General features: G+C 42.2%; 1 protein-coding gene across 4 annotated transcripts in view; it reads right to left on the reverse strand.

Annotated features, from left to right (window-relative positions):
- Positions 1–24471, reverse strand: part of mim (missing-in-metastasis) — a 323746-nt gene that overhangs the window by 132355 nt on the left and 166920 nt on the right. For all 4 annotated transcript variants that reach the window (XM_071676353.1, XM_071676355.1, XM_071676354.1 and 1 more), the window contains exons 4-5: positions 22366–22450; positions 8149–8240 (exon numbers count right to left, since the gene is read on the reverse strand). In XM_071676353.1, coding sequence (XP_071532454.1) covers positions 8149–8240; positions 22366–22450 — 177 coding nt within the window. The remainder of the gene's footprint in view (positions 1–8148; positions 8241–22365; positions 22451–24471) is intronic.

Here is a 24471-nt window from a genome sequence, read left to right on the forward strand (position 1 = left end):
AGGGCAAGGAATAGAGTGAATTGGAGCGATGTGGTATACCGGGGTTGACGTGCTGTCAGTGGATTGAATCAAGGCATGTGAAGCGTCTGGGGTAAACCATGGAAAGCTGTGTAGGTATGTATATTTGCGTGTGTGGACGTATGTATATACATGTGTATGGGGGGGGTGGGCCATTTCTTTCGTCTGTTTCCTTGCGCTACCTCGCAAACGCGGGAGACAGCGACAAAGTATGAAAAAAAAAATATATATATATATATATATATATATATATATATTTTTTTTTTTTTTTTTTTTTTTTTTTTTACAGAATGGAAAAAGGTGAGAACAATGGAAGTAAGGGGAGTGGGGGAGGAATGGGATGTATTTAGGGAATCAGTGATGGATTGCGCAAAAGATGCTTGTGGCATGAGAAGAGTGGGAGGTGGGCTGTTTAGAAAGGGTAGTGAGTGGTGGGATGAAGAAGTAAGAGTATTAGTGAAAGAGAAGAGAGAGGCATTTGGACGATTTTTGCAGGGAAAAATGCAATTGAGTGGGAGAAGTATAAAAGAAAGAGACAGGAGGTCAAGAGAAAGGTGCAAGAGGTGAAAAAAAGGGCAAATGAGAGTTGGGGTGAGAGACTATCAGTAAATTTTAGGGAGAATAAAAAGATGTTCTGGAAGGAGGTAAATAGGGTGCGTAAGACAAGGGAGCAAATGGGAACTTCAGTGAAGGGCGTAAATGGGGAGGTGATAACAAGTAGTGGTGATGTGAGAAGGAGATGGAATGAGTATTTTGAAGGTTTGTTGAATGTGTCTGATGACAGAGTGGCAGATATAGGGTGTTTGGGTCGAGGTGGTGTGCAAAGTGAGAGGGTTAGGGAAAATGATTTGGTAAACAGAGAAGAGGTAGTAAAAGCTTTGCGGAAGATGAAAGCCGGCAAGGCAGCAGGTTTGGATGGTATTGCTGTGGAATTTATTAAATATATATATATATATATATATATATATATATATATATATATATATATATATATATATATATATATATATATGGGAAACAGAAGAAGGAGTCACGCGGGGAGTGCTCATCCTCCTCGAAGGCTCAGAGTGGGGTGCCTAAATGTGTGTGGATGTAACCAAGATGTGAAAAAAGGAGAGATAGGTAGTATGTTTGAGGAAAGGAACCTGGATGTTTTGGCTCTGAGTGAAACGAAGCTCAAGGGTAAAGGGGAAGAGTAGTTTGGAAATGTCTGGGGAGTGAAGTCAGGGGTTAGTGAGAGGACAAGAGCAAGGGAAGGAGTAGCAATACTCCTGAAACAGGAGTTGTGGGAGTATGTGATAGAATGTAAGAAAGTAAATTCTCGATTAATATGGGTAAAATTGAAAGTTGATGGAGAGAGGTGGGTGATTATTGGTGCATATGCACCTGGGCATGAGAAGAAAGATCATGAGAGGCAAGTATTTTGGGAGCAGCTAAATGAGTGTGTTAGCGGTTTTGATGCACGAGACCGGGTTATAGTGATGGGTGATTTGAATGCAAAGGTGAGTAATGTGGCAGTTGAGGGAATAATTGGTATGCATGGGGTGTTCAGTGTTGTAAATGGAAATGGTGAAGAGCTTGTAGATTTATGTGCTGAATAAGGACTGATGATTGGGAATACCTGGTTTAAAAAGCGAGATCTACATAAGTATACTTATGTAAGTAGGAGAGATGGCCAGAGAGCGTTATTGGATTACGTGTTAATTGACAGGCGTGTGAAAGAGAGACTTTTGGATGTCAATGTGCTGAGAGGTGCAACTGGAGGGATGTCTGATCATTATCTTGTGGAGGCTAAGGTGAAGATTAGTATGGGTTTTCAGAAAAGAAGAGTGAATGTTGGGGTGAAGAAGGTGGTGAGAGTAAGTGAGCTTGGGAAGGAGACCTGTGTGGAGAAGTACCAGGAGAGACTGTGTACAGAATGGAAAAAGGTGAGAACAATGGAAGTAAGGGGAGTGGGGGAGGAATGGGATGTATTTAGGGAATCAGTGATGGATTGCGCAAAAGATGCTTGTGGCATGAGAAGAGTGGGAGGTGGGCTGTTTAGAAAGGGTAGTGAGTGGTGGGATGAAGAAGTAAGAGTATTAGTGAAAGAGAAGAGAGAGGCATTTGGACGATTTTTGCAGGGAAAAATGCAATTGAGTGGGAGAAGTATAAAAGAAAGAGACAGGAGGTCAAGAGAAAGGTGCAAGAGGTGAAAAAAAGGGCAAATGAGAGTTGGGGTGAGAGACTATCAGTAAATTTTAGGGAGAATAAAAAGATGTTCTGGAAGGAGGTAAATAGGGTGCGTAAGACAAGGGAGCAAATGGGAACTTCAGTGAAGGGCGTAAATGGGGAGGTGATAACAAGTAGTGGTGATGTGAGAAGGAGATGGAATGAGTATTTTGAAGGTTTGTTGAATGTGTCTGATGACAGAGTGGCAGATATAGGGTGTTTGGGTCGAGGTGGTGTGCAAAGTGAGAGGGTTAGGGAAAATGATTTGGTAAACAGAGAAGAGGTAGTAAAAGCTTTGCGGAAGATGAAAGCCGGCAAGGCAGCAGGTTTGGATGGTATTGCTGTGGAATTTATTAAAATATATATATATATATATATATATATATATATATATATATATATATATATATATATATATATATATATATATATGGGAAACAGAAGAAGGAGTCACGCGGGGAGTGCTCATCCTCCTCGAAGGCTCAGAGTGGGGTGCCTAAATGTGTGTGGATGTAACCAAGATGTGAAAAAAGGAGAGATAGGTAGTATGTTTGAGGAAAGGAACCTGGATGTTTTGGCTCTGAGTGAAACGAAGCTCAAGGGTAAAGGGGAAGAGTAGTTTGGAAATGTCTGGGGAGTGAAGTCAGGGGTTAGTGAGAGGACAAGAGCAAGGGAAGGAGTAGCAATACTCCTGAAACAGGAGTTGTGGGAGTATGTGATAGAATGTAAGAAAGTAAATTCTCGATTAATATGGGTAAAATTGAAAGTTGATGGAGAGAGGTGGGTGATTATTGGTGCATATGCACCTGGGCATGAGAAGAAAGATCATGAGAGGCAAGTATTTTGGGAGCAGCTAAATGAGTGTGTTAGCGGTTTTGATGCACGAGACCGGGTTATAGTGATGGGTGATTTGAATGCAAAGGTGAGTAATGTGGCAGTTGAGGGAATAATTGGTATGCATGGGGTGTTCAGTGTTGTAAATGGAAATGGTGAAGAGCTTGTAGATTTATGTGCTGAATAAGGACTGATGATTGGGAATACCTGGTTTAAAAAGCGAGATCTACATAAGTATACTTATGTAAGTAGGAGAGATGGCCAGAGAGCGTTATTGGATTACGTGTTAATTGACAGGCGTGTGAAAGAGAGACTTTTGGATGTCAATGTGCTGAGAGGTGCAACTGGAGGGATGTCTGATCATTATCTTGTGGAGGCTAAGGTGAAGATTAGTATGGGTTTTCAGAAAAGAAGAGTGAATGTTGGGGTGAAGAAGGTGGTGAGAGTAAGTGAGCTTGGGAAGGAGACCTGTGTGGAGAAGTACCAGGAGAGACTGTGTACAGAATGGAAAAAGGTGAGAACAATGGAAGTAAGGGGAGTGGGGGAGGAATGGGATGTATTTAGGGAATCAGTGATGGATTGCACAAAAGATGCTTGTGGCATGAGAAGAGTGGGAGGTGGGCTGTTTAGAAAGGGTAGTGAGTGGTGGGATGAAGAAGTAAGAGTATTAGTGAAAGAGAAGACAGAGGCATTTGGACGATTTTTGCAGGGAAAAAATGCAATTGAGTGGGAGAAGTATAAAAGAAAGAGACAGGAGGTCAAGAGAAAGGTGCAAGAGGTGAAAAAAAGGGCAAATGAGAGTTGGGGTGAGAGACTATCAGTAAATTTTAGGGAGAATAAAAAGATGTTCTGGAAGGAGGTAAATAGGGTGCGTAAGACAAGGGAGCAAATGGGAACTTCAGTGAAGGGCGCAAATGGGGAGGTGATAACAAGTAGTGGTGATGTGAGAAGGAGATGGAATGAGTATTTTGAAGGTTTGTTGAATGTGTCTGATGACAGAGTGGCAGATATAGGGTGTTTGGGTCGAGGTGGTGTGCAAAGTGAGAGGGTTAGGGAAAATGATTTGGTAAACAGAGAAGAGGTAGTAAAAGCTTTGCGGAAGATGAAAGCCGGCAAGGCAGCAGGTTTGGATGGTATTGCAGTGGAATTTATTAAAAAAGGGGGTGACTGTATTGTTGACTGGTTGGTAAGGTTATTTAATGTATGTATGACTCATGGTGAGGTGCCTGAGGATTGGCGGAATGCGTGCATAGTGCCATTGTACAAAGGCAAAGGGGATAAGAGTGAGTGCTCAAATTACAGAGGTATAAGTTTGTTGAGTATTCCTGGTAAATTATATGGGAGAGTATTGATTGAGAGGGTGAAGGCATGTACAGAGCATCAGATTGGGGAAGAGCAGTGTGGTTTCAGAAGTGGTAGAGGATGTGTGGATCAGGTGTTTGCTTTGAAGAATGTATGTGAGAAATACTTAGAAAAGCAAATGGATTTGTATGTAGCATTTATGGATCTGGAGAAGGCATATGATAGAGTTGATAGAGATGCTCTGTGGAAGGTATTAAGAATATATGGTGTGGGAGGCAAGTTGTTAGAAGCAGTGAAAAGTTTTTATCGAGGATGCAAGGCATGTGTACGTGTAGGAAGAGAGGAAAGTGATTGGTTCTCAGTGAATGTAGGTTTGCGGCAGGGGTGTGTGATGTCTCCATGGTTGTTTAATTTGTTTATGGATGGGGTTGTTAGGGAGGTAAATGCAAGAGTCTTGGAAAGAGGGGCAAGTATGAAGTCTGTTGGGGATGAGAGAGCTTGAGAAGTGAGTCAGTTGTTGTTCGCTGATGATACAGCGCTGGTGGCGGATTCATGTGAGAAACTGCAGAAGCTGGTGACGGAGTTTGGTAAAGTGTGTGGAAGAAGAAAGTTAAGAGTAAATGTGAATAAGAGCAAGGTTATTAGGTACAGTAGGGTTGAGGGTCAATTGGGAGGTGAGTTTGAATGGAGAAAAACTGTAGGAAGTGAAGTGTTTTAGATATCTGGGAGTGGATCTGTCAGCGGATGGAACCATGGAAGCGGAAGTGGATCATAGGGTGGGGGAGGGGGCGAAAATTTTGGGAGCCTTGAAAAATGTGTGGAAGTCGAGAACATTATCCCGGAAAGCAAAAATGGGTATGTTTGAAGGAATAGTAGTTCCAACAATGTTGTATGGTTGCGAGGCGTGGGATATGGATAGAGTTGTGCGCAGGAGGATGGATGTGCTGGAAATGAGATGTTTGAGGACAATGTGTGGTGTGAGGTGGTTTGATCGAGTAAGTAACGTAAGGGTAAGAGAGATGTGTGGAAATAAAAAGAGCGTGGTTGAGAGAGCAGAAGAGGGTGTTTTGAAATGGTTTGGGCACATGGAGAGAATGAGTGAGGAAAGATTGACCAAGAGGATATATGTGTCGGAGGTGGAGGGAACGAGGAGAAGAGGGAGACCAAATTGGAGGTGGAAAGATGGAGTGAAAAGGATTTTGTGTGATCGGGGCCTGAACATGCAGGAGGGTGAAAGGAGGGCAAGGAATAGAGTGAATTGGAGCGATGTGGTATACAGGGGTTGACGTGCTGTCAGTGGATTGAATCAAGGCATGTGAAGCGTCCGGGGTAAACCATGGAAAGCTGTGTAGGTATGTATATTTGCGTGTGTGGACGTGTGTATGTACATGTGTATGGGGGGGGTTGGGCCATTTCTTTCGTCTGTTTCCTTGCGCTACCTCGCAAACGCGGGAGACAGCGACAAAGTATAAAAAAAAAAAAAAAAAAAATATATATATATATATATATATTGGATTGTGTTAATTGAAAGAGGTTACCGGAGGATGTCTAATCAATATCCAGTGGAGACGAAGGTGAAGGTTTGTAGAGGTTTTAAAAAAAAAAAAAGACTGGTGAAAGTAAGTGAGTTTGGAAAGGACACTTGTATGAGAAAGTGCCAGGAGAGATTGAGTGTCGAATGGCAAGAGGTGAGAACAAATGATGTGAGGGGAGTGGGTGAGAAATGGGATGTATTTAGGGAAGATGCATGTGGCATGAGAAAGGTGGGGGGTGGGCAGATTAGAAAGAGTAGTGAATGGTGTAAAGTAAAGTTGTTAGTGAAAGAGAAAACAGAGGCGTTTGGATGATACTTACAAGCAAGGAGTGCAAATGACTGGAAGATGTATAAAAGAAACCAGCAGGAGGTCAAGAGGAAGGTGCAAGGATTGAAAAAGAGGGCAAATGAAAGCTGGGGAGAGAGAGCATCATGAAACTTTTGGGAGAATAAAAAGACGTTTTGGAAGGACAAAAATAACATGCATAAGACAAGAGAACAAATGGAAACACTGGTGAAGTGAGAAGGAGATGGACTGGGTATCTTGAAAGTTTGTTGAATGTCTCTAATGATAGACAGGCAGATGTAGGCTATTTTCATCAGGGTGGTGTGCGAAGTGAGAGGATCAGGGAGAATGGTTTGGTTGAGAGGGAAGAGGTAGTAAAAGCTTTGTTGAAGATGAAATCTGGCAAGGCACCAGGTTTGGATGGTGATGCAGTAGAATTAATTAAGAAAGGGGGTGACTTTGTCACTGATTGGTTGATAAGGGTATTCAATGTATATATGGATCATGGTGAAGTGCCTCAGGATTGGTGGAATGCAAGCATAATGCCACTGTACAAAGGGAAAGGGGATAAAGGTGAGTGTTCAAACTACAGAGGTATAAGTTTCTGGGAAATCATTAAGGAGGGTATTGACTGAGAAGGTGAAGGCAAGTACAGAGCATCAAATAAGAAAAACAGATGGATTAGTATGTAGTATTTATGGAACTGAAGAATGAACAAGCCTTATGCTAGTGTTGAGATTTAAAACTTTATGAATTGTTTACACCTAATGAGACAGATTGTCTACATGAAACAAGTTGTGTCTTGTGTATTGTAACATTACAGTAAAAAGAATGATCTTAACTCCTATCAAAGTGCAATTTCACCTTCATAAATTTCATCATGGACTATTGCGATAGCAAAGAGAGACAGCAAAATGTACATGGAGGGGAATGTGACAGCCACCACAGTGTTGGCTAATTTTGGTACCATCACTAATATTCCCAACACTCAAGTAGTCCCTCCCTGGTCAGCAGTCACTACCAATACCCAGGTAGTACCTCCCTGGTCAGTAGTCACCTACCAGTACCCAGGTAGTACCTCCCTGGTCAGTAGTCACCAACCAATACCCAGGGAGTACCTCCATGGTCAGTAATCACCTACCAATACCTACCACCTACCAATAACTACTTGTTATCTACCTGTTCAGAAGTCACCTCCCAATACCTAGGTAGTACATCCCTCATCATTTGTCACTTATCAATACAATGTTATGTAATGTACATTGCTCATCCTCTGTGGGACCCTTGTGTTATTCCCTATATTTCTCTGGCAATATGTTGAAACAGTATTTGTAGGGTTGTTGTAATGAAAGATGTCTGGGGAGTGTGGTTTCTGGTGGTTGTATGTCCAGAGGGTTGGAGTCTGCTACATTAGGTGCTGCCCTCTTGTAAGGGTGCTGGGCTGGGGTCTGTTACATTCAGTGTTCCCCTGGTGCAAGGGTAATGGACTGATGGGCACTACATTCAGTGTTGTCCTAATGTAAGGGAGCTGGGCTTGGGGGTCAGCCACATTTTGCACTGCCCCAGTGCAAGGGTGCTGGACTAAAGCGTTCTACATCCAGTGTTGACCCTGTGTAGGGATGGTGGGATGGGGTCTGCTACATTCTGTATTGCCTTGGTGCAAGGGCGCTTGACTGAAGTATGCTACACTCAATGTTACTCTAGTGTAGGGATCCTGGGCTGGAATGTGCTAAATTCAGCATTGTCTTGGTTTAAGGGTGCAAGGCTGAGGTGTGCTACATTCAGTGTTCCCAAGTGTAGGGGTACTGGGCTAGGCTATGCTACATTCAATGTTCCCCTGATAGAGGCGTAATGAGCAAGATTGCACTTAACATAGCATTGTTCTTGTGTATGAGCAGAGAGATGAATTGCATTAACTTTTGCTTTGGTTCTTGTAGGCATTAGTGTGTCTGGAAAGCATTACCTTTGGTGTGGTCCTTGTCAAGTGCATGTTGAGACCGTCGCCACTCCTCCACCTTCTCTTGCAGGGGAACCATCACACAGTCTACCAATGCACTGCACAAACACAATAATGAAAACATTAGAAAAAATGTACTACTTGGTCCAGTGTAGGTCAATCAACCATCAAAATTGAGTAGTTAATTTGGGAATCTTAATGAATTAATCTACAAATTAATCAGAAAAAGTATAGTTAACTAATTCAGCATGGTTCAACAAAATTTCAAAACCTAAGTCGTTAAATTAGGAATCTTAACTAGTTAACAGATTAATCAGAGAAAGGTGAAGTTAATGCAGGGTTGAGTCAATAAACTTTCAAAAATTAAGCAGCTAATATGGGAATCTTAACTCATTAACTTAATGGATTGAAAGAGAATATGGGAATCTTAACTCATTAACTTAATGGATTGAAAGAGAAAGTTAATTACCTCAGGGTTGGGTCAATAAACTTTCAAAAATGAAGGATTTAATTTGGGAATCTTACCTAGTTAACATAACGGATTAATCAGTGAAAGGTGAAGTTAATTAAATCATGGTTGGGTTAAAAACTTCAAAAATGAAGGACTTAATTTGGGGACCTTAATGGATTAATCAGTGAAAGGTGAAGTTAATTCACGCAGGGCTGGGTCGGTAAGCTTTCAGAAGTGATTTATTTAATTTGGGAATCTTTACTTATTAATCTAATGAATTAATCATTAGGTGATGTTTTTCAACTAAAGGCTGGGTCAATTTTCAAAAATGAAGGAGTCAATTTGGAAATCTTAACTACTTAATGGATTGATCAATGAAAGGTGAAGTTAATCAACTTAGGGATGGGTCGGTAAACTTTCAAAAAGAGTTAATTTGGGAATCTTAATCAGTTAACTTAATAGATTAATCATAATGGGTTAATCAGTTAAAGGTGAAATTAATCAACTAAGGGTTGGGTCAATGAATTTTCAAAAATGAAGTAGTTAATTTGGGAATCTTAACTGGTTAACTCAATGGATTGGTCAAAGAAAAAGTTAATCAACTGAAGGTTGGGTCAATTACCTTTCAAAATTAACAAGTCAGGCAACTTCAGTGTACTTAACCGGTTATTAATAAATAAATGATTAATAGGAAAACAGTTTAGTTAATTACTTTACTTATGCACTCCTGAAAATTACTTATCAAATACATTACATGCAAGAATCATACACTAATCATATTCACCATGTTGACAACAATAACTTGGTACACTATTATGACATACACAAGGTACATCCAAAAGTCTCCAAGTCATCATGCTTGCTACAGGTAAAAAAAATGTTCATCATGAAGGTAATGTTTATCTCATGCAGCCTCATTCATGTCAATACACCAAGGCCTGGCACCAAAGCAAGAAGATAACATTTGTGTTATGCAGCTTCATTCATGCCAATACACCATGGTCTGACATCATAGGAAGAAAGTAACCTGTATGTTGTGCAGCCTTAGTCATTTCAATATACTAACGTCTGGGACCATAGCAAAAAGGTAATGTTTATACTGTGCAGTCTTGTTCTTATCAATACATAAAGGCCTGGCACCATAGGAAGAAGGTAACCAGTATGTCAATACATTAAGGTCTGGTACCATAAAACAACTGCAGCATTTGTACAATTCCCAACTTTGTCCTCAGCCAAAGACAACCAATCTGAACGTTCCAACCCATTCCTAGCCATGTAGATTTCTGGTTGAGAATGAAGTGGTATTTGTTGCGAGGCGTGGGCTATAGATAGAGTTGTGTGGAGGAGGGTGGATGTGCTGGAAATGAGATGTTCGAGGACAATATGTGGTGTCAGGTGGTTTGATCGAGTAAGTAATAATAGGGTAAGAGAGATGTGTAGTAATAAAAAGAGTGTGGTTGAGGGAGCAGAAGAGGGTGTTTTGAAATGGTTTGGTCACATGGAGAGAATGAGTCAGGAAAGATTGACAAAGAGGATATATGTGTCAGAGGTGGAGGGAATGAGAAATGGGAGACCGAATTGGAGGTGGAAAGATGGAGTGAAAAAGATTTTGAATGAACAGGGCCTGAACATGCAGGAGGGTGTAAGGTGTGCAAGGAATAGAGGGAATTGGAACGATGTGGTATACCGGGGTCGATATGCTGTCGATGGATTGAACCAAGGCGTGTGAAGCATCTGGGGTAAACCATGAAAAGTTCTGTGGGGCCTGGATGTGGAAAGGAAGCTGTGGTTTCAGTGCATTAAACATGACAGCTAGAAACAGTGTGAACGAATGTGGCTACGTCGTGCACATGTGGGGGGAGGGGGTTGTTATTTTATGTGTGGTGGGGTGGCGATGGGAGTGAATAATGGCAGACAACAGTATGAATTATATACATGAGTATATATGTATATGTCTGTGTGTGTATATATATGTATACGTTGAGATGTATAGGTATGAACATTTCTGTGTGGGGACGTGTTTTATATACATGTGTATGTGGGTGCATTGGGCCATTCTTTCATCTGTTTCCTTGCGCTACCTCGCTAACGCAGGAGAAAGCAACAAAGCAAAATAAATAAATAAATATAGATTATTTATCTATTTATTTTATTTATATATAAATATATATATATATTTTTTTTTTTTTTTTTTATACTTTGTCGCTGTCTCCCGCGTTTGCGAGGTAGCGCAAGGAAACAGACGAAAGAAATGGCCCAACCCCCCCCATACACATGTACATACACACGTCCACACACGCAAATATACATACCTACACAGCTTTCCTTGGTTTACCCCGGACGCTTCACATGCCTTGATTCAGTCCACTGACAGCACGTCAACCCCTGTATACCACATCGCTCCAATTCCCTCTATTCCTTGCCCTCCTTTCACCCTCCTGCATGTTCAGGCCCTGATCACACAAAATCCTTTTCACTCCATCTTTCCACCTCCAATTTGGTCTCCCTCTTCTCCTCGTTCCCTCCACCTCCGACACATATATCCTCTTGGTCAATCTTTCCTCACTCATTCTCTCCATGTGCCCAAACCATTTCAAAACACCCTCTTCTGCTCTCTCAACCACGCTCTTTTTATTTCCACACATCTCTCTTACCCTTACGTTACTTACTCGATCAAACCACCGCACACCACACATTGTCCTCAAACATCTCATTTCCAGCACATCCATCCTCCTGCGCACAACTCTATCCATAGCCCACGCCTCGCAACCATACAACATTGTTGGAACTACTATTCCTTCAAACATACCCATTTTTGCTTTCCGGGATAATGTTCTCGACTTCCACACATTTTTCAAGGCTCCCAAAATTTTCGCCCCCTCCCCCACCCTATGATCCACTTCCGCTTCCATGGTTCCATCCGCTGCCAGATCCACTCCCATATATCTAAAACACTTCACTTCCTCCAGTTTTTCTCCATTCAAACTCACCTCCCAATTGACTTGACCCTCAACCCTACTGTACCTAATAACCTTGCTCTTATTCACATTTACTCTTAACTTTCTTCTTCCACACACTTTACCAAACTCAGTCACCAGCTTCTGCAGTTTCTCACATGAATCCGCCACCAGCGCTGTATCATCAGCGAACAACAACTGACACACTTCCCAAGCTCTCTCATCCCCAACAGACTTCATACTTGCCCCTCTTTCCAAGACTCTTGCATTTACCTCCCTAACAACCCCATCCATAAACAAATTAAACAACCATGGAGACATCACACACCCCTGCCGCAAACCTACATTCACTGAGAACCAATCACTTTCCTCTCTTCCTACACGTACACATGCCTTACATCCTCGATAAAAACTTTTCACTGCTTCTAACAACTTGCCTCCCACACCATATATTCTTAATACCTTCCACAGAGCATCTCTATCAACTCTATCATATGCCTTCTCCAGATCCATAAATGCTACATACAAATCCATTTGCTTTTCTAAGTATTTCTCACATACATTCTTCAAAGCAAACACCTGATCCACACATCCTCTACCACTTCTGAAACCACACTGCTCTTCCCCAATCTGATGCTCTGTACATGCCTTCACCCTCTCAATCAATACCCTCCCATATAATTTACCAGGAATACTCAACAAACTTATACCTCTGTAATTTGAGCACTCACTCTTATCCCCTTTGCCTTTGTACAATGGCACTATGCACGCATTCCGCCAATCCTCAGGCACCTCACCATGAGTCATACATACATTAAATAACCTTACCAACCAGTCAACAATACAGTCACCCCCTTTTTTAATAAATTCCACTGCAATACCATCCAAACCTGCTGCCTTGCCGGCTTTCATCTTCCGCAAAGCTTTTACTACCTCTTCTCTGTTTACCAAATCATTTTCCCTAACCCTCTCACTTTGCACACCATCTCGACCCAAACACCCTATATCTGCCACTCTGTCATCAGACACATTCAACAAACCTTCAAAATACTCATTCCATCTCCTTCTCACATCACCACTACTTGTTATCACCTCCCCATTTACGCCCTTCACTGAAGTTCCCATTTGCTCCCTTGTCTTACGCAAGTCTTATATATATATATATATATATATATATATATATATATATATCCCTGGGGATAGGGGAGAAAGAATACTTCCCACGTATTCCCTGCGTGTCGTAGAAGGCGACTAAAAGGGAAGGGAACGGGGGGCTGGAAATCCTCCCCTCTCGTTTTTTTTTTTTTTTTTTTTTTCCAAAAGAAGGAACAGAGAAGGGGGCCAGGTGAGGGTATTCCCTCAAAGGCCCAGTCCTCTGTTCTTAACGCTACCTCGCTATCGCGGGAAATGGCGAATAGTATGAAAAAAAAAAAATATATATATATATATATATATTTGAAGAATGTATGTAAGAAATACTTAGAAAAGCAAATGGATTTGTATGTAGCATTTATGGATCTGGAGAAGGCATATGATAGAGTTGATAGAGATGCTCTGTGGAAGGTATTAAGAATATATGGTGTGGGAGGCAAGTTGTTAGAAGCAGTGAAAAGTTTTTATCGAGGATGTAAGGCATGTGTACGTGTAGGAAGAGAGGAAAGTGATTGGTTCTCAGTGAATGTAGGTTTGCGGCAGGGGTGTGTGATGTCTCCATGGTTGTTTAATTTGTTTATCGATGGGGTTGTTAGGGAGGTGAATGCAAGAGTTTTGGAAAGAGGGGCAAGTATGAAGTCTGTTGGGGATGAGAGAGCTTGGGAAGTGAATCAGTTGTTGTTCGCTGATGATACAGTGCTGGTGGCTGATTCATGTGAGAAACTGCAGAAGCTGGTGACTGAGTTTAGTAAAGTGTGTGAAAGAAGAAAGTTAAGAGTAAATGTGAATAAGAGCAAGGTTATTAGGTACAGTAGGGTTGAGGGTCAAGTCAATTGGGAGGTGAGTTTGAATGGAGAAAAACTGGAGGAAGTGAAGTGTTTTAGATATCTGGGAGTGGATCTGGCAGCGGATGGAACCATGGCAGCGGAAGTGGATCATAGGGTGGGGGAGGGGGCGAAAATCCTGGTAGCATTGAAGAATGTGTGGAAGTCGAGAATATTATCTCAGAAAGCAAAAATGGGTATGTTCGAAGGAATAGTGGTTCCAACAATGTTGTATGGTTGCGAGGCGTGGGCTATGGATAGAGTTGTGCGCAGGAGGATGGATGTGCTGGAAATGAGATGTTTGAGGACAATGTGTGGTGTGAGGTGGTTTGATCGAGTGAGTAACGTAAGGGTAAGAGAGATGTGTGGAAATAAAAAGAGCGTGGTTGAGAGAGCAGAAGAAGGTGTTTTGAAGTGGTTTGGGCACATGGAGGGGATGAGTGAGGAAAGATTGACCAAGAGGATATATGTGTCGGAGGTGGAGGGAACAAGGAGAAGAGGGAGACCAAATTGGAGGTGGAAAGATGGAGTGAAAAAGATTTTGTGTGATCGGGGCCTGAACATGCAGGAGGGTGAAAGGAGGGCAAGGAATAGAGTGAATTGGAGCGATGTGGTATACCGGGGTTGACGTGCTGTCAGTGGATTGAATCAAGGCAAGTGAAGCATCTGGGGTAAGCCATGGAAAGCTGTGTAGGTATGTATATTTGCGTGTGTGGACATATGTATATACATGTGTATGGGGGGGGTGGGCCATTTCTTTCGTCTGTTTCCTTGCGCTACCTCGCAAACGCGGGAGACAGCGACAAAGTATAATAAATAAATATAAATAAAATAAATATATATGGATAGAGTTGTTCGCAGGAGGATGGATGTGCTGGAAATGAGATGTTTGAGGACAATGTGTGGTGTGAGGTGTTTTGATCGAGTAAGTAACGTAAGGGTAAGAGAGATGTGTGGAAATAAAAAGAGCGTGGTTGAGAGAGCAGAAGAGGGTGTTTTGAAATGGTTTGGGCACATGGAGAGAATGAGTGAGGAAAGATTGGCCAAGAGGATATATGTGTCGGAGGTGGAGGGAACGAGGAGAAGAGGGAGACCAAATTGGAGGTGGAAAGATGGAGTGAAAAGGATTTTGTGTGATCGGGGCCTGAACATGCAGGAGGGTGAAAGGAGGGCAAGGAATAGAGTGAATTGGAGCGATGTGGTATACAGGGGTTGACGTGCTGTCAGTGGATTGAATCAGGGCATGTGAAGCGTCCGGGGTAAACCATGGAAAGCTGTGTAGGTATGTATATTTGCGTGTGTGGACGTGTGTATGTACATGTGTATGGGGGGTTGGGCCATTTCTTTCGTCTGTTTCCTTGCGCTACCTCGCAAACGCGGGAGACAGCGATGAGGTAAAAAAAAAAAAAAAAAAAAAAAAAAAAAAATATATATATATACATCCAGTGATGGATTGCGCAAAAGATGCTTGTGGCATGAGAAGAGTGGGAGGTGGGTTGATTAGAAAGGGTAGTGAGTGGTGGGATGAAGTAAGATTATTAGTGAAAGAGAAGAGAGAGGCATTTGGACGATTTTTGCAGGGAAAAAATGCAATTGAGTGGGAGATGTATACAAGAAAGAGACAGGAGGTCAAGAGAAAGGTGCAAGAGGTGAAAAAGAGGGCAAATGAGAGTTGGGGTGAGAGAGTATCATTAAATTTTAGGGAGAATAAAAAGATGTTCTGGAAGGAGGTAAATAAAGTGCGTAAGACAAGGGAGCAAATGGGAACTTCAGTGAAGGGCGCAAATGGGGAGGTGATAACAAGTAGTGGTGATGTGAGAAGGAGGTGGAGTGAGTATTTTGAAGGTTTGTTGAATGTGTTTGATGATAGATTGGCAGATATAGGGTGTTTTGGTCGAGGTGGTGTGCAAAGTGAGAGGGTTAGGGAAAATGATTTGGTAAACGGAGAAGAGGTAATAAAAGCTTTGCGGAAGATGAAAGCCGGCAAGGCAGCAGGTCTGGATGGCATTGCAGTGGAATTTATTAAAAAAGGGGGTGACTGTATTGTTGACTGGTTGGTAAGGTTATTCAATGTATGTGTGATTCATGGTGAGGTGCCTGAGGATTGGCGGAATGCTTGCATAGTGCCATTGTACAAAGGCAAAGGGGATAAGAGTGAGTGCTCAAATTACAGAGGTATAAGTTTGTTGAGTATTCCTGGTAAATTATATGGGAGGGTATTGATTGAGAGGGTGAGGGCATGTACAGAGCATCAGATTGGGGAAGAGCAGTGTTGTTTCAGAAGTTTTAGTGGATGTGTGGATCAGGTGTTTGCTTTGAAGAATGTATGTGAGAAATACTTAGAAAAGCAAATGGATTTGTTTGTAGCACTTTTGGATCTGGAGAAGGCATATGATAGAGTCAACAGAGATGCTCTGTGTAAGGTATTAAGAATATATGGTGTGGGAGGCAAGTTGTTAGAAGCAGTGAAAAGTTTTTGTTGAGGATGTACGGCATGCGTACGTGTAGGAAGAGAGGAAAGTGATTGGTTCTCAGTGAATGTAGGTTTTCGGCAGGGGTGTGTGATGTCTCCATGGTTGTTTCATTTGTTTATGGATGGGGTTGTTAGGGAGGTGAATGCAAGAGTTTTGGAAAGAGGGGCAAGTATGCAGTCTGTTGGGGATGAGAGAGCTTGGGAAGTGAGTCAGTTGTTGTTCGCTGATGATACAGCACTGGTGGCTGATTCATGTGAGAAACTGCAGAAGCTGGTGACTGAGTTTGGTAAAGTGTGTGAAAGAAGAAAGTTAAGAGTAAATGTGAATAAGAGCAAGGTTATTAGGTGCAGTAAGGTTGAGGGTCAAGTCAATTGGGAGGTAAGTTTGAAGAGAAAAATTGGAGGAAGTAAAGTGTTTTAGATATCTGGGAGTGGATCTGGCAGCGGATGGAACCATGGAAGCGGAAGTGAATCATAGGGTGGGGGAGGGGGCGAAAATCCTGGGAGCCTTGAAGAATGTGTGGAAGTCGAGAACATTATCTCGGAAAGCAAAAATGGGTATGTTTGAAGGAATTGTGGTTCCAACAATGTTGTATGGTTGCGAGGCGTGGGCTATGGATAGAGTTGTGCGCAGGAGGGTGGATGTGCTGGAAATGAGATGTTTGAGGACAATGTGTGGTGTGAGGTGGTTTGATGGAGTAAGTAATGTAAGGGTAAGAGAGATGTGTGGAAATAAAAAGAGTGTGGTTGAGAGAGCAGAAGAGGGAGTTTTGAAATGGTTTGGGCACATGGAGAGAATGAGTGAGGAAAGATTGACCAAGAGGATATATGTGTCGGAGGTGGAGGGAACGAGGAGAAGTGGGAGACCAAATTGGAGGTGGAAAGATGGAGTGAAAAAGATTTTGAGTGATCAGGGCCTGAACATGCAGGAGGGTGAAAGGCGGGCAAGGAATAGAGTGAATTGGATCGATGTGGTATACCGGGGTTGACGTGCTGTCAGTGGATTGAATCAAGGCATGTGAAGCGTCTGGGGTAAACCATGGAAAGCTGTGTTGGGCCTGGATGTGGAAAGGGAGCTGTGGTTTCGGGCATTATTGCATGACAGCTAGAGACTGAGTGTGAACGAATGAGGCCTTTGTTGTCTTTTCCTAGCGCTACCCCGCACACATGAGGGGGAGGGGGATGGTGTTCCATGTGTGGTGAGGTGGCGATGGGAATGAATAAAGGCAGACAGTGTGAATTGTGTGCATGGGTATATATGTATGTATCTGTGTGTGTATATATATGTGTACATTGAGATGTATAGGTATGTATATTTGCGTGTGTGGACGTGTGTGTATATACATGTGTATGGGGGTGCGTTGGGCCATTTCTTTCGTCTGTTTCCTTGCGCTACCTCGCAAACGCAGGAGACAGCGACAAAGCAAAATAGAAAAAATAAAAAAAGAATATATATATATTCCCTGGGGATAGGGGAGAATGAATACTTCCCACGTATTCCCTGCATGTCGTAGAAGGCGACTAAAAGGGAAGGAAGTGGGGGGCTGGAAATCCTCCCCTCTCAGTTTTGTTTTAATTTTCCAAAAGAAAGAGAGATGTGTGGAAATAAAAAGAGCGTGGTTGAGAGAGCAGAAGAGGGTGTTTTGAAGTGGTTTGGGCACATGGAGAGAATGAGTGAGGAAAGATTGACCAAGAGGATATATGTGTCGGAGGTGGAGGGAACGAGGAGAAGAGGGAGACCAAATTGGAGGTGGAAAGATGGAGTGAAAAAGATTTTGTGTGATCGGGGCCTGAACATGCAGGAGGGTGAAAGGAGGGCAAGGAATAGAGTGAATTGGAGCGATGTGGTATACCGGGGTTGACGTGCTGTCAGTGGATTGAATCAGGGCATGTGAGGCGTCTGGGGTAAACCATGGAAAGCTGTGTAGGTATGTATATTTGCGTGTGTGGACGTATGTATATACATGTGTATGGGGGGGGGTTGGGCCATTTCTTTCGTCTGTTTCCTTGCGCTACCTCGCAAACGCGGGAGACAGCGACAAAGTATAAAAAAAAAAAAAAAAAATATATATATATATATATATATATATATATATATATATATATATATATATATATATATATATATATATATATATGTGAGTATTTTGAAGGTTTGTTGAATGAGTTTCATGATAGAGTGGGAGATATAGGGTGTTTTGGTTGAGATGGTGCACAAAGTGAGAGGGTTAGGGAGAATGATTTGGCAAACAGAGAAGAGGTGGTAAAAGCTTTGTGGAAGATGAAAGTCGGCAAAGCAGCGGGTTTGGATGGTATTACAGTGGAATCTATTAAAAAAGGGGGAGACTGCGTTGTTGACTGGTTGGTAAGGATATCTCATGTACATATGACTCATGGTGAGGTGCCTGAGGATTGGTGGAATGCATGCATAGTGCCATTGTACAGAGGCAAAGGGGATAAAGGTGAGTGCTCAAATTACAGAGGTATAAGTTTACTGATAATAAATAATAAACTTATTTATTTATATCTAATAAAAGAATAGATATTAATGAATAAGTTTATTGAGTATTCCTGGGAAATTATATGGGAGGGTATTGATTGAGAGGGTGAAGGCATGTACAGAGCATCAGATTGGGGAAGAGCAGTGTGATTTCAGAAGTGGTAGAGGATGTGTGGATCAGGTGTTTGCTTTGAAGAATGTATGTGAGAAATACTTAGAAAAGCAAATGGATTCATATGTAGCATTTATGGATCTGGAGAAGGCATATGAGAGAGTTGATAGAAATGCTCTGTGGAAGGTATTAAGAATGTATGGTGTGGGAGGCAAGTTGTTAGAAACAGTGAAAGGATTTTATCGAGGATGTAAGGCATGTGTATGAGTAAGAAGAGAGGAAAGTGATTAGTTGTCTGTGAATGTCAGTTTGTGGCAGGAGTGCGTGATGTCTCCATGGTTGCTTAATTTCTTTATGGATGGGGTTGTTAGGGGGGGTGAATGCAAGAGTTTTGGAGAGAGGGGCAAGTATTGGTCTGTTGTCGATGAGAGAGCTTGGGAAGTGAGTCAGTTGTTGTTTGCTGATGAAAGAGTGCTGGTGGCTGATTCGGGTGAGAAACTGCAGAAGCTGGTGACTGTGTTTGGTAAAGTGTGTGAAAGAAGAAAGCTGAGAGCAAATGTGAATAAGAGCAAGGTTATTAGGTACAGTAAGGTTGAGGGACAAGTCAATTGGGAGGTAAGTTTGAATGGAGAAAAACTGGAGGAAGTGAAGTGTTTTAGATATCTGGGAGTGGATTTGGCAGCAGATGGAACCATGGAAGCTGAAGTGAGTCACAGGGTGGGGGAGGGGGCGAAAGTTCTGGGAGTGTTGAAAAATGTGTGGAAGGCGAGAACATTATCTCGGAAAGCAAAAATGGGTATGTTTGAAGGAATAGTGGTTCCAACAATGCTATATGGTTACGAGACATGGGCTATAGATAGAGTTGTGCGGAGGAGGGTAGATGTGTTGGAAATGAGATGTTTGAGGACAGTATGTGGTGTGAAGTGGTTTGATCGAGTAAGTAATGAAAGGGTAAGAGAGATGTGTGGTAATAAAAAGTGTGGTTGAGAGAGCAGAAGAGAGCATTTTGAAATGGTTTGGTCACATGGAGAGAATGTGTGAGGAAAGATTGACAAAGAGGATATATGTGTCCGAGGTGGAGGGAAAGAGGAGAAGTGGGAGACCAAATTGGAGGTGGAAAGATGGAGTGAAAAAGATTTTGAGACATCGGGGCCTGAACATGCAGGAGGGTGAAAGGCGTGCAAGGAATAGAGTGAATTGGAATGATGTCGTATACCGGGATCGACGTGCTGTCAATGGATTGAACCAGGGCATATGAAGTGTCTGGGGTAAATCATGGAAAGTTTTTTGGGGCCTGGATGTGGAAAGGGAGCTGTGTTTTTGGTGCATTACACATGACAGCTAGAGACTGAGTGTGAACGAATGTGGCCTTTGTTGTCTTTTCCTAGCGCTACCCACGCAACCACCAATGAAATGAAAACCCCCTTTCGCCCCACACGCATGTGAGGTATAATGTTATTATACTTAATCGCTATTTCTTGCATCAGTGAGGTAGTGCAAGGAAATAGACAAAGAATGGCCCAACACTCATATACACATATATATATACATAAACGCCCATACATGCACATATACATACATATACATTTCAACGTATACATAAATATACATACACAGACATATACATATATACACATGCACATATTCATACTTGCTGCCTTCATCTATTCCGATCGCCACCCCGCCACACAGGAAACAACATCCCCCCACCCCACCCTAACCCCACCCTTCAGCAAGGTAGCACCAGGAAAAGACAAAAAGGCCACTTTCGTTTACACTCAGTCTCTAGCTGCCACGTGTAATGCATCGAAACCACAGCTCCCTTTCCACATCCAGGTTCCACAGACCTTTCCATGGTTTACCCAAGATGCTTCACATGTCCTGGTTAAATCCAGTGCCAGCACATCAAACCCAGTATACAACATCGTTCCAATTCACTCTATTCCTAGCATGCCTTACACTGTCCTGTATGTTCAGGCCCCAGTCGCTTAGAATGTTTTTCACACCATCCTTCCACCTCCAATTTGGTCTCCTGCTTCTCCTTGTTCCCTCCACCTCTGACACATATATCCTCTTTGTCAATCTTTCCACTTCTCATTCTCTCCATGTCAAGCACACCACTTCTGCTCTCTCAACCACACTCTTTTATTAAAACACATCCATCTTTCCCTTTCATTACTTACTTGATCAAACCACCTCATACCACATATTGTCCTTAAACAATTCATTTCCAACATATCCACCCTCCTCTACACAACCCTATCTATAGCCCATGCCTCACAACCATATAACATTGTTGGAACAAAAATTCCTTCAAACATACCCATGTGCTCTCCAACATTCTCTTCTTTTACACATTATTCATCGCTCCAAGAACTTTCGCCCCCTCCCCCACCCTGTGACTCACTTCCACTTCCATAGATCCATCTGCTGCTAAGTCCACTCCTAGATATCTAAAACACTTCACATCCTCCAATTTTTCTCCATTCAAACTTACATCCCAATCAACTTGTCCTTCAACCCTACTAAACCTAATAACTTAGCTCTTATTCACATTTACTCTCAACTTTCTCCTTTCACACACTTTCCAAACTCAGTCACCAACTTCTGCAGTTTCTCACACGAATCATTGGAGAACAACTGACACTTCCCAGGCCCTCTCATCCCCAACCAATTGCATACTCACCCCTCTCTCCAAAACTAGCATTTACCTCCCTAACCAGCCCATCCATAAATAAATTAAACAACCATGGGGACATGACACACCCCTGTTGCAAACCAACATTCACTGGGAACAAAACACTCTTCTCTCTACTCATACACGCGCCTTACATCATTGGTAAAAAACTTTTCACTGCTTCTAGCAACTTACTTCCCACACCATGTACTCTTAAGACCTTCTGCAAAGCATCTCTATCAACCCTTTCATATGCCTTCTCCAGATTCATAAATACTACATACAAATCCATCTGTTTTTTAAGTATTTCTCACACTACAGAGGCATAAGTTTGTTGAGTATTCCTGGGAAATTATATAGGAGGGTACTGATTGAAAGGGTGAAGGCATGTACAGAGCATCAGATTGGGGAAGAGCAGTGTGGTTTCAGAAGTGGTAGAGGATGTGTGGATCAGGTGTTTGCTTTGAAGAATGTATGAGAGAAATACTTAGAAAAACAGAAGGATTTATATGTAGCATTTATGGATCTGGAGAAGGCATATGACAGGGTTGACAGAGATGCTTTGTACAATGGCACTATGCATGCATTCCACCAATCCTCAGGCACTTCACCATGGTCCATACATACACTGCATATCCTTACCAACCAATCAATAACACAGTCACCCCATCTTTTAATAAATTCCATTGTAATACCATTCAAGCCCGATGCCTTGCCAGATTTCATCTCTCGCAAAGCTTTCACTTCCTCTTCTCTCTTTACCAAACCATTCTCCCAGACCCTATCACTTTGCACACTGCCCCGACCAAAACACCCTATATCTGCCACTCTATCATCAAATATGTTCAACAAATTTTCAAAACACTCAATCTCCTTCTCACTTCATCACTACCTGTTATTATCTCCCCACTTGCTCCCTTCACCAATGTTTGTTCTTTCGTCTTATGCATGTTATTTACCTCCGTCCAAAACATCTTTTTAATCTCCGTAAAACTTAATGATGCTCTCTCATCCCAACTCTCATTTGCCCTCACAAGGAAGGACCTCCTCCATGATCCAGCACTCAATACTACTCACCTGGTGAGGGTTTTCACGCGCGACTCCACAGCTCGATGACGAAGGCAAATGCGGGTTAGCGCGGCGCCCACTTCCCTGGTCGCTCCTGCAAAAAAAAATGACTTAGTTCCTCTTCCTCAAGCATCACAACACAAACCACATCAAGATACCTCACCACATGTGAACCACACTCCCCACGCACTACATTTAGTTGCTACTCCAACTGCACCATAATAGTCATAGTACAAAGTACATTGCCACATGTACCATAACCTTAATACAAGTAGGATGCCAGTACCTCCTGCACCACAAAATTATAGGTACAAGATATCTCAACACAGGTGTACCACACAATCCTCTCACATGAAATTTAGTTGCACTCCTACTGCATCATAACAGCTGAGGTAGAAGGTACAATACCACATGTACCATAACCTTACCAATATCTCCCACAAAACAACAAGCAAGTTACATGACCCCTCACATAGGCAAGATGACTGTACCTCCTACAGTACAAGACGAGGTATGAGGTATATCACCTCGCTCACACAAGCAAGACACCAGTACCTGATGCACTACACATGGGGAGTCATAGAATTGTATGGTGTTCATAAAATTTTAAATGGATTCAGAAAGTTGTGCAGGGGTCAAGAAAGTTGTGTGAAAGTTCTGAAGGTTTTGTGGGGGTTCAGAATGTCTTCAGAGGCTTAGAAAGTTATGTGGAGTTCAGAAAAATGCATGAGGGTTCCAAGAGTTGTATGGTGATTCAGAAAATTGTATGGGGTTCAGAAAGTTGCATGTGGATTCAGTAAGTTGTATGGGTGGTTCAGAAAGTTGTGTAGGGGCTCAGAAAGTGGATTGGGGGCCCAAATTTGTGTGGGTTCAGAAAGCTGTATGGGGATTCACTTAGTTTTATTGGGGTTCAGAAAGTCTCTTGGGATCCAGAAAGATTTGTGGGAGTCCAGAAAGTTGTATGAAGGTTTAAGAAATTGTGTGGGGTTTAGAGAGTTGTATGAGGGTTTAATATATTGTGTGCAGTTTAGAAAGTTGTCTGGGGATTCTGAAATTGTATGGGGCTTAGAAAGGTTGTGTGGGGGTTCGGAGAAATCTATGTAGGTTCAGAAAGTTGTGTTGGGTTTCAGAAAGTTGTGTGGGGATTCAGAAAGTAGTGTGGGGATTCAGAAAGTAGTTTGGAGTTTCAGAAAGTTATGTGGGGTGTTAAGTTGTGTGGGGATTCAGAAAGTTGTGTGGGGTTCAGAAACATGAGGTTCTAAAAAGTTGTGAGGTTGGTAAAGTTGTTTAACGTTAAGAAAGTTGTGCTGGAGTTTAGAGAGTTGTATGAGGGTTCAGAAAGTTGTGCATAGATTCAGAAAGTTGTGTGTAGATTCAGAAAGTTGTGTGGGAGTTCAGAAAGTTGTGTGGGAGTTCAGAAAGTTGTGTGAAAGTTCTGAAGTTGTGTGGGGGTTTAGAAAGTTGTGTTGGGGTTCAAGATGTTGCTTGGGGGCTCAGAAAGTTGAGGAGGTTCAGAAAGTCATGATGGTTTATAAACTTATACGGGGATTTAGAAAACTGAATGGGGTTTAGAAAGTTATGTGTGGAATCAGAAAGTTGTTAGGGGGTTCATAAAGTTGTGTGAGACTTCAGAAAGTTGGGTGAGGATTCAGATTTTGTTTTGTGAGCATTTAGAAAGGTGTAATGGGATTCAGAAAATTGTGTGGGGAAACAGAACGTTATATGGGGTTCAGAAAGTTGTACAGGGATTCATAAAACTGAGTGGGGATGCAGTAAAATGTAAGAGGTTAATGAGAGTTTTGTAGGTGTTCATAAAGTTGTATCATGGTTCAAAAAGCTGTATTGGGGTACATAAGTTTGTATGGGGGTTCAGAAGGTTGTGTTTGATTCAGAAAGTTGTGTGAGGGTTTAAAAATTTTTGTGGTTATTCAGAGAGTAGTGTGTGGGCTAAGAAAGATGTGTCATGTAAGTTATGTGTTGGGGTAGAGAAGTTATATGGGTTTTAGAAAGTTGTATGGTGGCTCAGAAAGTTATATGGGGATTCAGAAAGTTGTGAGGGAATTCAGAAAGTTGTGTGGGGGTTCAGTTAAAGTCTGTGAAGGTTCAGGAAATTGT

This window comes from Panulirus ornatus, chromosome 23 (assembly GCF_036320965.1).
Source record: "Panulirus ornatus isolate Po-2019 chromosome 23, ASM3632096v1, whole genome shotgun sequence".
In the NCBI taxonomy this organism is placed as follows: Eukaryota; Metazoa; Arthropoda; class Malacostraca; order Decapoda; family Palinuridae; genus Panulirus; species Panulirus ornatus.